Here is a 17,741-nt window from a genome sequence, read left to right on the forward strand (position 1 = left end):
CTTCAGACCTCTAGAACTGTGAGAAATACATTAAACCACCCAGTCTCTGGTTTTTTGTTATAGTGGCCCCAGCTACCAATTATTGCTGCTTTTCTTCCCTCTGCCCCAGACAAGGAGCTTCCTGAGAGCAGTCTCTCATGAATGGTGCTGTTTAGCAACCACAGGACTTTGGCCTTCACAAGTAGGAGAAAAAACCAAGTAAATCTGTGAAATTACAAACGGGTTTGTGTTCTGGTTCGGTCCTAGAGCTTTGGCTCTCAGCTTGGCTGCACAAGGGTCACCTTGGGGTCCTGCAAACTCCTGATGTCCTGGCTACACCTGCACCAATCAGATAAGTTTCCAGGGATGAGGACCAGCATGCTCGCGTTCAAAGCCCCCCGGGTGTCTGATGTGCAGTCAGATGTCCAGCCCCCTAAAGCCAAGTGGATGTGGTACTGAGGTCCTAAGTGCTAAGATGCCAAGTCTTTCCTCCTGTTGTGGAGCTGAGCTGTATGTTATCTGGGGAGGAAGGTCGAGGGGCACAGAAGGCAGTGTACTGTTTCAACAAACGGAAACAAAACAGACAACATCAAACTCATAAGAGCACTTTTTATTTGAGGCAAAGAAAAGCCTAGCTGAAAGGATTACAGTTCCAAGCAATCAAAACCCCACTGTTAGAGGCACTATTCTGATTTTGTGAATTCAATTTAGAAAAGAGTATTTGGGTTGCATGTTCCCCAGATCCCCAGACTAGAAGGGCAAAGGAAAACTGAAGAGACTTCTACTAATCTACTGATTCTGCTCTTTGGACCCGACACCAAGCTGGCCGAGCCCTCGCGGGTTTGTCTAGAAGTTGCTGACCCACCACTGAGGGACACGGGCCAAATTACGCTACACACAAGAAGAGTGAGGTGGGAGACGGCGGGTCACCTGGGCAAGGGCAGGCGCCCGCAGCTTCAGAACGCCTTCAGAACTCCTCGTGGAAGGGGTAATCCCTGTGGGAGGCACAGCTGTCAGGAGGAAACAGGAACACATTAGCCTTTCCTGGCTGAGACTGCTACCGTAACCAATTTCAAATAGAAACGATGTCTTGAGTGTTGTACATTAATGCGTATACACGGAATCTAGAAAAACGGAACTGATTAATCTGGTAGAACATGGATTTGTGGGTACAGCGGAGGAAAGTGAGGGTGGAACGAACGGAGAAAGTAGCACTGACATATATATATACTATCATGTGTATAACAAAAAGTCAGTAGGAAGTTGCTAAATAACACAGGGAGCCCAGCCTGGCGCTCTGTGATGACCTGGAGAGGTGGGGTTGGGGGAGGGCAGGGAGCCTCGAGGGAAGGGATATATATACACACAAAACTATGACTGATTCTTACTGGTGTACTGCACAAACCAACACAAAATTGTAAAACGATTTTCCACCAATTAAAAAACAAAGCAGACTCACAGATACACAGAACACACATAACACAGCAAGTGCTTGGAACATAGGGGGCAAGAGGCCACTGTCATCTCCAGAAGTCTCCCAGGGCCAGTGGGAGCTGAAGTGAACAACTAAAGATTTGCTATAGGAAACACAGGGAGAGGGGACAGGCTGGACGTTGAGCTGGGGGTGGAAAGATACAAGAGTTGTTTGCCAAGGTTCACAGTCTTATGGCCCGTGTTGGAGGTATATAGTGTTGGAAAGCCTGGCTGGGAGGAGTGTGAAAGGCCTCAGGGTGAACCCTGCTTGGGGAAAACAGCTCTTTCCTAATCCATTACACATCAGTGGCCTCCAGCAGCTGCCCTGCCACATGCTGTGTCAGCAGCTGGAAGGAGAAAGGAAACTGAATGATGAGCGGTTCTCAAAGGAGAACAAGGATGGAACCTGGTGACTGATTCACTTCTCTTGTCTCTCTCCTTTGCCCACTAGATCAAACAAGACTTTAATGTCTAAAGGGTCAGTGCCATTAACACATACAGGGACCTCAGAGAGGGCCAGTGGTAAACTCGCCTGTGGCCACAGCGTGGCAGCCGCATGCTCACAGGCGAGAGTTGTTAATCAAGAAGCAAACCTGGGGACACCTGACGGAGGAGTAGGGGAACTACCAGGGGTGCCAGCTAGGAGCTGGAGGGAGAGAAAGGGCTGGAAAGACAGCTAGCACCCGGGCTGGCCTGAGGGAACGCTCAAACTCTGCTTAGGATGGTAACTACCAGAGGGGACAGAGAAGAACGGTGAGGTCGGACAATACAAACAGGGACAGGGCAAGTTCTTAGTCTCCATGTAAAATGGGGAGAGTCTCCTTGAAAGCAGGAAATGTGTTTTAAACTTTCCTGAGTTAATGTAGTGGAACAAAAAGGAAAAAGAAAATAAAACCAAACCCTACTTCTTTGTCATCTCCTTCCAAACTACAAATCAGAGGGAATACAAGGAACCAGCTCATGTCTACTGGAGGCGTCTAGTGGCTCCAGTGTCAGAGCTGGGGTGCTGGTGGGCCCCGAGCACACAGTCTTCCGACCAAAACCCTCTCATGAGTCCTTATGGATAAAGAGTCACGGGGAAATTCTTCCAGGAAGGTGGGGCAGGAGCCACCTGGAATCATCTGGTTTCATATGAGCCACTTAATTTTGAAAAGGAAAAGTTAATATATCTAGATGGGTGGGACAGGGTAGGAGGGAGGGGATCTATATAGACATAGCTGATTTACTTCCTTGTACAGCAGAAACTAATGTAATATTATGAAGCAACTATACCCCAGCTTAAAAAAAAAAAAAAAGGAGCTGTTTGGCCCCCAGGTTACTGCAGGTTAGGCCAACAGTGCACAGGGTGAGGAGAGACTAGGGCAGGGCGCCGGGCATTTCCCCGGAGCTGAGTGCAGCTCAGCTGACATGCTGTAAATGCTCCCTGCTGCACACGGAGAAGGCCAGGTAACATGAACAAGCCAAAGCTGCTGCATGAGCAGGACCTGGGTGGTAAGGCCTCCGGCAGTTATTCTTTCGTCTGCATCCCTCCAGGGGCTCTCCCGGCACTCACCTCACCAAGGCACAGGCCCTCCAGTCCCTGTTGTAGCTCAGCAAGGTATTCATATCCTCCTTGTCCAGTTCAAAGTCAAAGACCTAAAAAGAAAACAAAACAGAAACCACAATCCGGTAAAGCTCTGTAAATAGCTATCCAACACAGGTAAGGGCTTCCCTGGTGACTCAGTGGCAAAGAATCTGCCTGCCCATGCAGGAGACTCAGGTTCGATCCCTGGGTCGGAAAGATCCCCGGGAGAAGGAAATGGTAACCCACTCCAGTATTCTTGCTTGGAGAATCCCATGGACAAAGGAGCCTGGCAGGCTACAGACCATGGGGTCGCAAAACAGTCAGACATGACTTAGCATCAACAAAATCCAACACAGAATATGAAAGCATATGATCAGCTCCAGGCAGGACCACTGGTGAGATGTTGCCTGCTATGCGGAGGAGCAGGAAGGTAGACTAAACTCAGAGAAAGTTTATTACATGGCCACTCAGAATGCACATGTTTTGTCTGGGTATGATACGAACGATGAAAACAGACCTTTGCCTTCCAGATCCTCCAGGCAAAATGATACTTCTTTTTTCTCCTATTTAGTTCACTTCAAAACCTCTGCCCAGGGAATTCCCTGGCAGGCCAGTGGTTAAGACTCTATGCTTCCACTGCAGGGGGCGAGGGTTTGATCCCTAGTCAGGAAGCTAAGATCCCACATGCCATGTGGCCTGGAAGCTTAAAAATGAGGGAGGGGGATGTATGTACACCTATGACTGATGTGTGGCAGAGACCAACACAATATTGTAAAGCAAGTATCCTCCAACTGGGCTTCCCTGATGGCTCAGATGGTAAAGAATCTGCTTGCAGTGTGGGAGACCAAGTATCGATCCCTGGGTCGGGAAGATCCCCTGGAGAAGGGCATGGCTACCCACTCCAGTATTCTTGCCTGGAAAATCCTATGGACAGAGGAATGTAGGAGGCTACTGTTCATTGGGTCGCAAAGGGTCAGAAAGGGTCGGACACGGCTGAGCAACTAACACATCCTCCAATTAAAAGTAAATAGGTTTGAAAAATAACAAAAGTGGGTCTTTAAAAAAAATTTTTAATGAAAATTTTTCCAACGCTTTGAAAAAATAAAACAGGAAACAAAAAAATCCATCTCTAGCAGAATATGTGGTTCTCATGCTGTTTTATCACTTTATCTATCTCCTCCACCCTGCCCAGGCCCCAGGTGGACAGCAGCTGGTGTTACAGCCGCAGCCTCCGACCAGTGGAACAGGAGTGATCAGTCGCTCTCCCTGGAAACAGAGTCACAGGAACCAGGGCTTGGGTGAAGACTGAGAGCTGCTTGCCTCAGAGTGAGCAGAGGCTCAGGGGGCACTGGGACCCTCCTGGTGAGCTCGTCTCCTGGCCCGGCCCCCGACACTGGTGTGGGAAGCAGGCAGGTGGGCAGGAGGGGCTGTGGAGTCAGAAGGCCTCCTCGGCTCTGGCAGGTGCCCAGAGGACCGCACAGGACACCTCACTGGAGCCCTGCAAGGTCTCTGCAGGCCACGGAGCTGTTAGCACGGCAGTGTTTCCTGAGTGCACCAGGTGCTGTGTGCATCTTATTTCATCTTCGTGATAACCCTTGAAATAGGTTATCAATTTTACAGATGGGGAAACTGAGCCCTGATGCAAATCCGGGCAGCATCACTCAAGAGCAACATTTCTCAGGCAAATGACAAGTCCCAGCACAGGTGTGTGTGCGTACAATGAGGCCCAGGGCCCACCCTGGCACAGCACTGCCACCCACGAGGAACCAGTGTCCTGTGTCTACAGTGGGCTCCCTGTCTGAGCGGAGACGGCGGGGGGCCCACACTTGACCATCCAGAGGCCTGGTAAAAAGCTGGCCCCTCCTCCACCGAGGGGGCCCCGGGGCGACCAACCAGGGCTTACCTGGAAGTTCTCAGCAATGCGTTCAGGTGTCACTGACTTGGGGATCACGATCAGGTTCCTCTGTATGGGGAATCGGATCAGCACCTGTGCAAAGAGATGTCAAGGGCGTACGTCCATCAGGAGCTCTGCACTTTCCACTCGCCCAATCTGACCCCCAGCCTGGCCCACACCCTAAGAGAGAAACCCCAGAACTTCACAGTGAGGAGTCCAGCTCAGGGGTGATGCCTCACACCCTGCAAGGAGGAAGGGAGGCGCTCAGTCCCCCAGCCCAGCTCTCAGCCTCCGTGTCTCTCTGTATGTTACTCCCTGTCTAGGAGCTCCTGCTAGCCTTTGGGAGCACACAGCTGAGCCCTTCTACAAGCAAAGATGGGCTTTCCCGAACAAGGGTGAGTGTGGACCCTCAAAGTAGCCTTCAGAGGTAGCGGGGCAGGTCTGATCATCCCCAGCCCCATATGGTCTTCTAACGGTCCTCTGTGCCCTTTCTACCATGCTTCAGGACCCAAGCCATACGTCTGGGGAGGGCTGACTGGGCTTGCTCCTCCAGGCTAACGGGAACCACCACAAATGCAGGAAGTTCTGGGAACAGTCACGAGAGCCTGGAAACGGCCGTACCTGGGCTGTGGTTTTATTGTACTTGTCTGCAATCGCTTTGATCCTGGGGTCCTCCAGTATGGAAGGGTCCTCCGGCTTGGCCCTGGAGATGGACAGCAAGATGGTCTGCGTGAGCGACCACCGTCACCACTGCTCAAGGCAGCCATGACCCTAATCCTAAGGCCCATTGACCTCAGAGGGCAGCCCACCAGTCTTCTCCTCAGAGCTCAGTTATAAACTCACAACCCTTTGAGGAAAAAAGGAGGCATCCTGCTACTAAAAATGCCAACCAGGAAACCCAACAGGAGGCTCCCAGGAGATCTGCTGATCACCTCGGAAGCACTCTCCTTGGTGCTGAATTTTCCTTTTTCAGCCATTTCTAATCTCTGCGAACAGATAAGAGAACATGACCCCATGGAGACTCACCAGGGCCTGTCAGGAGAGCCGAGGGGACTATAGGCAGTCACCACAATGCCTTTGGAGTTGCAGTACTGGATTAACTTCTCCTGAGTGAGGTATGGGTGGCACTCGATCTGCAGATACACACAGGAGGGTTGATGCTGCCCATGGGCACGGGCCACACCGGAAGTCCTCCCTGGCTAAGACCCCTCCCTCCAGACAGAAAGTTATGGGCAACCCGCGTCCCATCTCCTGGCTGGGTGGTGACAACTCTTGCTTCCCAGCTAGTGTTCTTGACATTAAGGATCCTAGTCTTGTTACCATGGCCATGGGCCTCGAGGTTTTTTTCTGGCTTTGGCCATTTATCAACTGTGACATGTCTAAGGATGTCAATGTCTGCACACAGCTTGTCTCAAGACTCTGAGTCATCACAAGCCAGGCTCAAAACCCTTTCTCTCCTGCAAGTTTCAATCAGATGTGGCACCGTCTTTTCTGAGCCATAACTCAGGGTGTTATCCACACCAGGTGGTGTGGATAACAAGGAAGTGCTAGCATCAGAGTGTCACAGAACAGTCTCCCATGCACACCAGCTCCCCTGCTGACATTACCTGGTTAACCGCCGGCTTGTATTTTAAGCCAGGTTTGTTTAAGATCTTCTCCACTTGGAGATGGTTGAAGTTGGAGACTCCAATAGCTTTCACCAGCCCTTCGTCCACCAGCTCTTCCATGGCCTAGAAACCAAAGAGGGTCTGCTTGCTGCTGACATGTGCCCAGAAGGACAAGGACCAGAAGCACCTTTTGTACCAGCCAGCTTAACAGGTCATGCCCTTATTATTCAGTGCCAGCAAGTCAGATCTTTGGGAAGACAAGAGGCATCAAGACAAAAGCCAGGATGGCTTTAATGAGGCAGGAAGAGCCACAGCAGTGACAGAATAACAATCATGGTGAAAGAAATGGTGGAGCAGATCATTCACGCCTGGTCCCTTACGAGGAGGCCGGGGAGCCAGCAAGAAAGGGGAGGCCAAGCCAGGGGCCGCCTTACCGTCCAGGTATCCACGAAATCTTTCTCACTGGGAATCACGTTGCCGTCCTCATCCAATGGGAAGAAGTCCTTCCCAGGCTGCAGTAACAATCAAAAACAATCACAGACCTGCAGAGATCTGCTGGGGCAGACGCACTGTGGAAAGCAAAGTTCTAAAACAATTACTCTAAGCTGTAACAGCTGTCTGTTTGCAGAGGATAATCAAGGGCAAATTCATATCATTGGGAAAAAGAAATAGCAGACAGCTCCTGAAGCCTCTAGACCCCTTTTCTATCAGATGGGTGGGCACTGACCATTGTGTGGAGATGGACAATTCTTGGTCAGTGAGATGAAGCCTGCCATGGATGGGGGTGTGTGGATAGCAGGGGACCCAGGGCCCATGTTCTGGCTAGACCCAAGCCTACAAAACCACCACCTCGCTGAGCCTTGCCAGCTTATTGTGAAAAAAACAAAGGATGTAAGTCAGGCCCAGATACACCACAGTGCAATAAAATAAGAGCTTCAGGGTAAAACCCACATGCTTTCACACTGGTTGATGAAGCAGAAAACTGAGCCTGTGGCTAGAATGGAGGCTAAGGATGGAATAACTCTAGAGTTCTTTTGTGTCAAGAGGTAGGTTGCCGAGGTTTATCAAGCTTCCACAGGATGTCATGTGTATGGAATACGGGAAAACGCATGCATTAAATGCAGGGTGCAGGCGTGTGTATATATATGTGTGTGTATGTATGTGTGTGTGTGTATATACATGTGTGTGCGTGTGTATATATGTGTGTGTGTGTGTGTATGTGAAGGTGCCTGAAGTGGTGGGGAGTGGTGGCAGCTGATGACGCTGCCTTATGGGCAGGAGTGTCACCTCAGCTGTGTTCACTGTTGCAAAGGTTGAAATTACCCAATTACCAAATAACAAAGAGTGGTGCTCCTCCAACTCTGAAACGTGCACGTGAGCCACCCTTGGTTTGGGTCAGAGGGCTGGGTGGGGCCCGAGGCGGACTTCTAACAAGCTCCAAGGCGAGGCCACTGCTGCTGGTCTAGGGACCGCACCTCAAGTGCAGCGGCAGGGACACACACAGAGGGTCTACCCGCTCGCGACCTGCTAACAGCAGAGGGCGATGCCACTGGAGACCGCTGAGCCCCTACCTTGAAGCCTGTGGGCCAGTGGATGAGGTAGAGGTCCAGGTAGTCCAGCTTCAGGTCGCTGAGCGTCTTCTGGCAGGCACCTTTCACCAGGTCCTTGTCATGATACGTGCACCACAGCTGAAGCCGGGGAGGGAACACGTCTTAGCCCGCAGGCCGGAAGCCAGATGGCTCGGGGACAGGGGACTCGCTTTCCGCACCCACAACCCACAGACTTCACCGTGATGCTGTCAACGGTGGGGACAGAGATTCTATTGCACACGTGAATCCTACCTTCCCAAAGGAAGGGAGGATAATCAGGTCAAGAAACCCTTTCAGGAGGACCAAACTGAAGGCACAAAATGGAATGGGCAGGTTGGCAAGCCAGCCCCAGGCCCTGAACATAGTTCCCACCAGGCTGGTCTTCGTGGGGCCAGCCTCACCCTCCCACCCGGTATCTCTTGGATACCACCAAGAGAGCTCGATCTGCAGAGGGGAACCAAGTCCTGTCCTCAGAGATAACCCTCTGGAAAGGGGATGCTAACCCATAGCCTCAGCCTCATCAGCAAGGGGCTCCAGCCAATGGGTCCCAGTGGAATGACCAACCAACAGACAGGCGAGCCCTGGAGCCCACATGGCCTTGGGTGTGGCCTTGAGTCAACACCTTTGCCCAGGAAGAACCGCCTGCTGGGTGATAACCCTAGCCATGTTCAGAGACCCCAGAGTGTGGTCTTGGCCCCTAAACGGATGCTGCCCTAGATGAACATGGACGAGAACCCTCCCTTAGGCTCCCCTGCAGGGTGGGGTACCTTGCTGACGATGAAGAGGTCCTCACGCTTCACCACTTTCTCCTGCAGCTTTGCCTGGAGGGCCAAACCCACCTCGTTCTCATTCTGGTACACGTGGGCACAGTCAATGTGACGGTACCCAAGGTCGATTGCCACCTTCACAGCCTCTGTCACTTTGCCTGGAGGGGACTGAAAGAAACAGGAAATGGAAGACAAGGGGATAAGACCAAAAATGAAACAAAACACAGTCTGCACAGAAGCCAGGAGGAAGGGAACCCAGGCTTCTCAGCGGCTCTTGTTCCTTCAAGGCCCCCGCAAAGCCAGGCCACCCGAGGTGAGATGCCACAGTGCTTCACTTTAGGAAAATCTGACCACCCTTTACTAGCAGCACAGATCACCTTAACTAGATGGGCCAAAGCCCCTCGCTTCCTTGTTTGTTCAGCATCTGTTGATTAACAAATCACTGTGGTGGTAGAGAAGACTCTTGAGAGTCCCTTGGACTGCAAGGAGATCCAACCAGTCCATCCTAAAGGAAATCAGTCCTGAATATTCATTGGAAGGACTGATGCTAAAGCTGAAGCTCCAATACTTTGACCACCTGATGCAAAGAACTGACTCACTGGAAAAGATCCTGATGCTGGGAAAGATTGAAGGCGGGAGGAGAAGGGGACAACAGAGGATGAAATGCTTGGATGGCATCACCAACTTGATGGACATGAGTTTAAGCAAGCTCTGGGAGTTGGTGATGGACAGGAAAGCCTGGAGTGCTGCAGTCCATGGAGTCGTAAAGAGTCGGACATGACTGAGCGACTAAAGTGAACTGTATAAACAAAAGCCCCCACTATCTCAATCTATTAGGTTCCTAAGATAATGAGGGAAACCACTGCTTTCAAACAACTCAAAATACTTCAAAATCACTGTTAAATATTCATTCCAATTACTGTTTGGTTCACAAGTTTCGTCAATGAATGCCTATGACTTATTTTATCCTTTTACAAGTGGATTCTGGTATTGGTCATCACTTGTTTTTATGCAGTTTGGGGAGTACCAAAGTCAAAAACGACTGCTGCAGGTTCAAAGGCTTGTGCTCAAATCTCACTGTGCAGGAATCTGCTTTAAGAGGTGGAGGCGGGAGGTGGCCGCTCAAAGGCACTTAGCGGACAGAAAGGAATTGACAGGAGGGGGAAATGGGATTCATGGAAGACCACCATATGGTTTGTGGTCAGAGCTGCATAAAGACTGAACGCTGCCCCTGCTTGGACCATGTGCGCATCTGGGTGAGCAGGAAGGCACAGAAGCACCCCGCCATCCAGCACCCAGCCTGACTGCACACACATCATCCGCACGACACTCCTGTTTGGACCAGAGAGGTGGAAAACAAACACATGCATGGGACTGTTGGGTGAATAGGGCGCGTTCCTCCGGAGAGCTGGGGTAGAAAAGAATGAGCAGGGAACTCCCCGGGGGCCGTGAGCAGCTGCAGACATCTGCTGTTTTGATATCAGCTGTTGCGAACAGAGGAAGGCGGAGGAATGCAAGACCAAGCCATGAGCTCACTCGCCACCATGGAGGGAGCAGGGTGGGCAGACGGGCAATGCTGACCTCGGGTGTGACATCAGACATCTTCAGGTGACCTGGCCATCGCCTAGGTCCCCGAAGGACCCAAGCTGTTCCTGCAGTCTTCCCCGCCCTTCACGGTGAGAAGAACAGGGCAGGGAACCTCCGCATAGCCAGAAATGCCACAGCGTCCCTGGGGCCCCCTGTCGCTGATGAGAGCAGGGCACACCCCTTCCCAGGAGAGAGAGCCAGGTGGAATGTGGAGACCCAGGAAGGGGACTCCAGCACGCCATCAACTTTCTTCAGGCTTGAAGGTACCCTGGCTGGACTTTCTCTGTGGGGCCCTGTACTGTGCTGGCCTAGCAGCTCACTGCCCTCAACCCCGGGCAGAGGGCAGGCACCTTTCCGAGGCCTGGCCACGCACTGCATCTGCCACAGTGACTGGTACAGGGCCCGAGATGTAATCCCAGCAGGCCCACAAGATTCCACCTTTGGACTTCAGCTGGCACTCTCAGGACACGGTTTCATTCTGCTGGCGACTCTGTGCGGGGAGCACGTGTGCCAGGAGGTGCTAGACGGAAGTGGGGTTTGAGGGGCAGATGAAGAGTGGAGGAGAGATAGCTCCTGGTCACGTGCTTCATAGCCCTGGATCTGGTACTCCTGACATCCTCTAAGTCAGTGACTCCCCACCCCCAACACATTTTCTTTCCTGCTTAAGATTAAATTGGTTATTTGGTTCCTTGGGACCAAAAGGGTGCCGAGTAGGATAATCAAGGCTGCTGAACAATTGACCCAAAACTGGGGGAAAAAAAAAAAGTTCTTATGATGCTTGTGTAGATGAGCCAAGGACAGAAATGACCTACAAGAGGTCACCAAGAAGCTGTGGCTCCCTGACCCTTGCCCGGACAGAGAAGACTGATTAGTTGGGAAGCATGTGCTGAGAAGCTGAGTCCAAACTGCTTTCAAAGGACAATGAGGAGCAGAAGCAAGGACTGTTGGGCATTTACAAATTCAATACGTACAAGCTGTGGCAATCCATAAGAGGACTACAGCAAACGGATACTACATGCTGGCTTCCCCTCTCCAGAGACACCTTCGCAGTAATGGGAGGGAAGGCTGTGTGGGGCCTCCAGCCCTGTGTGCAGTGGGGACAACGGCTCTCACCTGTGCTGGGCAGGCCAGGGCCAGCCCGGGGACAGGCATGAGGTTACTAGAAGGCTTGTGCCAGGGCAGGTCCTATCACAAATGGAACCTGACCCACGTGGTGTGCAGTGCACAATGGCTCGGAGAGAAAATAACAACAGCTCCCACTTATTATGGATCAGTCTTCACTAGTTTTTAGTATATCACTGAATTGCATCTCCACCACAACCCTGGTTATCTGTGATCTCTGGATTAGGGAACGAAGGTGTGGAGTTTACGAAACTGGCCCGTGATTAAGCAGTGAGAAAGGAGATGTCGGGGTTTGAACCCTGGCACCAGGACCTGAGGGCCAGCCTTGGCTCAGAGGTCTGTCCTTGGAGGAAGGGAGACACTGGTCAGGGAGAGGACAAGTCACCCGGGCTTGGAAAACCATCCTCTGAGATGAAAATGTACTGGAATCCACAAACTACGTTCAGTACTAATTACCCAGAACCCTCCCCCGAAGGAGGCTAAACTAACTTTCCTCATCACTAATGAAGCAGCCACTTTAAGATCTGGTGGCGGTGGGGGGGAAGGCTCAATAAACTTGGGAATGCCAACACATGATTACACCATCTTCTCACCCCCTGGCCACACTGAAAACTGCAAACACAAGTCAGGGGTCCAGACTGAGACTTTGAAAAGAGGATAAGTCATGAAAATATGTTTCTATACATCTAACAGGAAATCCACAGAAAACCAGTAGAGGAAACACCCAAGTTATAAGTAACCAAATTATACAAATCATATAGGCGAAATCATGTTTGAAACTCACTTCTGCCACCAATCTGTCCTGTGACTTGGGCACATCTGCCCATGCCCATCCCCTCAGAACTTAGAGCTCTGAGCTTGAGCAGCAACTGGACAACATTCTAGCTGATGGTACCAAGTGACATCGCTGACACGTCTCTACCCGAGACCCCCCAGTCAGTTCCACAAACTGGGCCTATTTCCTTTTCATGTAACACACCAGGCCAGGCAGTCCCAATTTGAATAATTACTATCCGTGTTTCTCTCTCTCCTCTCCTCTTAAAACCCAATCATCTTCCGCTCTGCATGGAGCTCGTGCTGCTAGTTACCTTAATAGCCTTCCCTCTGTTCCCTCTGCAAGTCAGAAACAAACAAACAAACAACAAAAATACTCCAGCTCCAAACTTGGAGAAGGGAATGGCAATCCATTCCAGTATTCTTGCCTGGAGAATTCCATGGACAAAGGAACCTGGCAGGCTACAAAGTCCATCGAAAACAGTATCTCAGACATTGACTCCTTTGTAGTTTTAACATGCAGATGTCTGGAAAGAGAGGACTGTGTTCTTTCTGACTTTTTTAAAATATTTTCTTCAGTTAGCAGGTATCACTTTTGTAATGAAGAGGGGGGATAGGAATAAAGGAAATTTCACTTTGAGGGGAAAAAAACCTGGGTAAGAAGTTTAACAGTGTGCCAATGATAAACTTGGAGCAAAAAATAGGTAACCATAACTTCTGATGTAAACTGATAAAGAAACAGGGCATCAACCTCTAAGGCCTTGAAAAGTAACACATCAGAAAAACGTTGTCACTGAAAAGCATTGTTTAACCTCTTCTGATTAAACCAGCTTCACTTCAGAGAAGCTCAACCTACATTTAAAAAAAAAAAACTAACCTTACTTTTTAATTATCGGTTTTGTTCAAAATATTAGTGATGTCATGATATGATTTTCTGCTTCTCATTGTATATAAAGCATTTCAACTACATGTATGCTAAACAGACATTTGTGACCTAATTTCTCAAAATGTATTCCAACTTCCAGTTAATTTATTTAGAATCTTCTGGAAGAGAAATTTGCAAACTTTTTCTGTTAAGTGGCCAGACAGAAAATATTTTAGGCCTTGTGGGCCAAACAGTCTCATCACACCTGTTCAACTCTGCTGCTGCAAAAACAATATGTAAAGGAGTGAGATGTGTTCTAATAAAACTTTGCTTATAAAAATGTGCTGCGGTTTACTAACTCCTGGGGGTTGCTGGAAAAGCACACAAAGTAATGGGCATTAGGCAACAGTCCCTGTCTTGATTTGTCCTATTTACAAATAACATTCTCGTTTGCAATTCAGCACCTTAATAACCAAAAGGTGAGACTTCCTTGAGATTCAGTGGTTAAGATTCTGCTCTTCCAATAAAGGGGCACTGGTTCGATCCCTGGTCAGGGAACTAAGATCCCACATGTCATGTGATACAGCCCAAAAGCAGACAAACAGAAACCCTCCCAAAACAAAACAAAATAAAGGTATCCTGATATTGAACATAAAGATATTCTGGAGACTGAAAGGGTTTATACCCTGTTCCAGTTTAATCAATGGACAATAAGGTCCGGGGAAACCTGAGCAAGCTGGGCCAGCTTGCCTGCCCTGTGCTTACACATGATGCCCGTATCCATCGATTTTGTACCAAGAAGTCTTCAAGTCTGCCACACTCATAGACTCCAATAGAATACGCATCTGGGAGAATCCAGAGAATGACAAAGTCTTTCACCTCAACAGAGGTGTTTTTATTGCTTGGTGCAGATAAGCCAACCTCATTTGGCTCATGTTCAATTACGCCCAAATCTACAGTTTAATAATGTAAAACATAATTTCATATGATAAAGAGCAGACTGCCGAAGAAGAATCTTTTTCATTGCCTTATCACATGAAAACAGTCCATTTTGGCTATTTTTTTACACCAAAGCTCACAACCAGGTCTGGCCACAAACACAAACCAACAAGAAAACTGAGATTAACTTTCTCTCCAGCTGTCCTAAATTACACCACTGTCTCCACTTGGTTGTAATGGGGGTGGCCCAGGGCTGGCCCTGCGCAGGCAGGACTTATTTAAGTATCTTTGCTCTTGAAGAGCTGCAGGTGGAGGCCTGCAGGGAGATGAAGCAGGTGAACAGAAAGACAAGCTACTGGTTTAGCTCCGACTTTTCTAGCCCAGGATCCCAGGCCGGCAAGAGCTTGGCCTGAGTTCTTTCTCAGCATTTTCTCCTAAAGGAAGTGTTCATCAACCTCAAAGAGGCAAAAACCGGTTTGTTGGGGGCAAAACCAAAAACACTTAGCTTATAAAATGTTCTGTGGCCTGTCAAAGGGTCACAGGACACACACAGATGTACTGTCTATCTGTGATGTTGCATTTTCATTGGGTGGGGGACATTTAGGGGGAAGTGTCTCAAAGGCTCGTGGGTGTGGGCAGAAGACGATGGAAAAGCAGCGGAGAAAACTGTCCTCTACTCCTAGGCTTGGAGTATGTAGGTAAGTTACAATGGCCATTTACCATCAAAAAGTTTCCAGCTAGTTCCACACATTTATCAGCAACAGGACACTGGTCAGCATCAGAAGTAATCTGTTTTAGCCGCTTCCTGGGAATACAATACCTGTGGCTTATTTATTGTCCACTGGGGAAGGCAAGCCTGCCAAGGGGAAATGGCCTCTAAGCCACATGGGCTTGGAGGCATAGGTGTTCTTCCAGTGGACTGAAACCATCACCTCCAAGGAGAGGAAGGGGGAGTCTGAGGACCTTCAAAGTAACTGACTGGAGACTCCCAGAGCCCTGCCAAGGGTCCGAAGGATACAACAGAGCCACCATGATACGGAAGATGCATGGGAACCAAGAACTGCCCTCACTCCCAGGGCTTCCCCCAGTTCTCACAAAGATAAGCAAAAGGTATTTGGGTCACCCCATTTTTGTCCGGCATCTGTGAAAATATATATTTTACACATACAGGGGAAAGGTATCAAACACTATTCATATACTTCTCCTTATAAAGAAGGAACTCTACTCCAAGCCCATACTTAAACCATTTATCTCCCTGTCACCTCCCCTACCATGCCTCTACAAGGTTCCAAACAACTTCAACTCCTCACCCACTGCCCCACATCTGAAATTATCTTACTTCTTCGTATTAATTCAACATGTTATCCTCAGGATACCTACCATTTCCAGGCTCTGTGAGCAGTTCTGTAAATAGTTTGTGACCAAGTCAGTCGCTACCCTTACACTCAACGAACTTACTGGAGTGAATGATCTAAACACACCAATTTATAGAGCTATCTTAACTAAATATACATCCTTGGGAGTAGGTTTTAAGAGCTCAACCAAATGATAAAGCCCTAGTTTTAAATCAACTTTTACTCCTTATTTAACCCGAGAGTACTGATTTTGAAACAATGGACCTAAGGTCCCAGTTTTTAAAACCACAAACTTATAAGGCTCAGAGAGGTGGTGGTTTTGTTCCAGAGACACGTGTCTGTCTGTGTGCTGCCTCAGAAATTGTAATTTGCCACTGCCAAGGAAGTGTCTGTTCACATCCATTCCAAGAGAATAACCTGCGACAGACCGAATTTTACTTGGTACAATGGTCATAATTCAATTACACCCTTAGAGCCACCACTGGATTTTTGGAAGGAAACACAAGGCACATATAACTGATTCCTTTGTCCAAGAAATACTTTTCCTGGGAGGCAACTCCAGGACAGTGAACGTTTACAAGATTTCAGCTGCTGATGTTAGGGTACAGATAAATAGCATCTTCTGTCTCTTTCAGACCATTTCAAGGTGCCTTTAATCTCTATAGTCTTTTCTTTCCTTAGTGTGCAAATGGCTAATGCCCAGTCCTACATTTAAAATTCCTGGAAAACCCGAATCATAGCCGTGGAATGTAATGTACAAAATACCCCAAGATAACTTATAAGCTGTTTAAAATTTGGGGGTTTTGCTTCGGCTTCCGTAACATCACTCGGTGCTCCCCAACTGTCAGATACTCAAGACTACCATTTTTACTCGTAACCTTTTCCTGGGGACGCTGTGAAGAGGTTCCAGAGGTGCCGAGGTTTCAGGAGGCAGTTTTAACTACCGATGCCAGCCCTCAGTTTTGCATGGGCGGGAACCTCCCCTCACCACCCGCACCCGCGCAGATTCCTTCGTCCAGCACAGGACACTCCGAGGGGCACGCCGGCCTCCGGGAGTTCAGCGACCAGCGCGTTTGGAGACAGTGTAAATAAAAAGGTCCTAGGCACATTCGTGCCGCCTAATTCAATTACCTGCAGACTCCAGGCTTACCTTGGGATCCTTATTCCTGAGGGAGCAAAGCCGGAAACGGTTAAGGATCAACTATTGCGAAGAAAGAAGACGCGGGGGCCCGCAGGTGCGGTTAGGCAGGGACGCCGGCGCCCCACGCCCCACGCCTCTTTTTGCTCCATCTCTGGGAACGCCCCTCCTAGACCTTCATCCACCGAGCCACAGCGACGGAGACATGGGAAAATTTCCCTTCGATCGGCGCCCCCTAGTTGCCTTTCCAGCTGAGATCGGATTCCAGCGGATCGCAAGCACGAGGAGTTATGGGGTCGGCCACCCGCGAGCCGTTCTCAAGCACCCTTTCCCCACCCCACCGTAAGTCCCCCGGCCCGAGACCGAGGCGAGCGCCCCGCCCGCTTCAGCGCCCGGGCTCCCGAACTTCAGGCCCAGATCCTGCCGGTACCCGACCAGCCCAAGCGTGACTTCCTCGAGGCCTGGTGTTCTCCGCGGGGGGCACTGCTCAGGGTCACTCTCGGTCTCTTCCCGCCCCAGGCCGCGCCGAGCACTTAAGCGAACCCCGGAGCACGGTCGCCAGAGTACTTACCTTCCAGGTGCCCAGCCCCAAGATGGGCATCTTGGCGCCGGTGTAGAGCACGATGTGGTTGGCCATGACTGCTTGAGCTCTGCTGACCGGGATCAGAGAACGGTGCCGAGCAGGCTCAGCGCGGTTCTTTAAATAGCGGGTGAGGCAGGCCGAAGGGGCGGGTATGATGGGTGTCTGGCTCGGCAAGCGCAGCTTCTGATTGGCCGCCCCGGCAATCAGGATGCCGCACGTCTGTTAGCCCGGGGGGCTCTGCGAGGACGTGCCTCCTGCTAGGTCCTAGCGGCTCCGGATTCCTTTTGAGTAGGCGGTTTACCCACGCCCCCACGCCCCGCAGCGAGCTCCGCCAGCAGCTGTGGCGCGTGGAAACGCGAATGCGTTAGCAAAAGTAACAGAATTCCCATAAATAATAGCCTGGGAAGGAGTTTTGGTTTTTCTCTCTCCTTTTTTTTTTTTTTGAGAGCGCAAAAGGATAAGTTTATTGTTCAAGCCTATTAGCATGGTTTTTTGGGAATTTGAC

At 50.0% G+C, this 17,741-nt stretch overlaps 1 protein-coding gene across 2 annotated transcripts; it reads right to left on the minus strand.

Annotated features, from left to right (window-relative positions):
- Positions 1-568: 568 nt before the first annotated feature.
- Positions 569-17,380, minus strand: LOC133246442 (aldo-keto reductase family 1 member B1). 2 transcript variants are annotated; one of them, XM_061414748.1, is made up of 10 exons: positions 17,225-17,380; positions 8,874-9,041; positions 8,089-8,205; positions 6,952-7,029; positions 6,518-6,640; positions 5,937-6,043; positions 5,532-5,613; positions 4,920-5,003; positions 3,005-3,087; positions 569-989 (listed from the first exon to the last, which is right to left on the minus strand). In XM_061414748.1, the coding sequence occupies exons 1-10, from the start codon at positions 17,288-17,290 to the stop codon at positions 947-949; spliced, it is 951 nt and encodes a 316-aa protein (XP_061270732.1). In that variant the 5' UTR covers positions 17,291-17,380; the 3' UTR covers positions 569-946. The 2 variants fall into 2 exon arrangements, with proteins under 2 accessions (XP_061270732.1, XP_061270733.1); XM_061414749.1 differs by lacking the exon at positions 17,225-17,380 and adding an exon at positions 16,666-16,755.
- Positions 17,381-17,741: the final 361 nt, after the last annotated feature.

This window comes from Bos javanicus, chromosome 4, assembly GCF_032452875.1.
Source record: "Bos javanicus breed banteng chromosome 4, ARS-OSU_banteng_1.0, whole genome shotgun sequence".
Taxonomy (NCBI): Eukaryota; Metazoa; Chordata; class Mammalia; order Artiodactyla; family Bovidae; genus Bos; species Bos javanicus.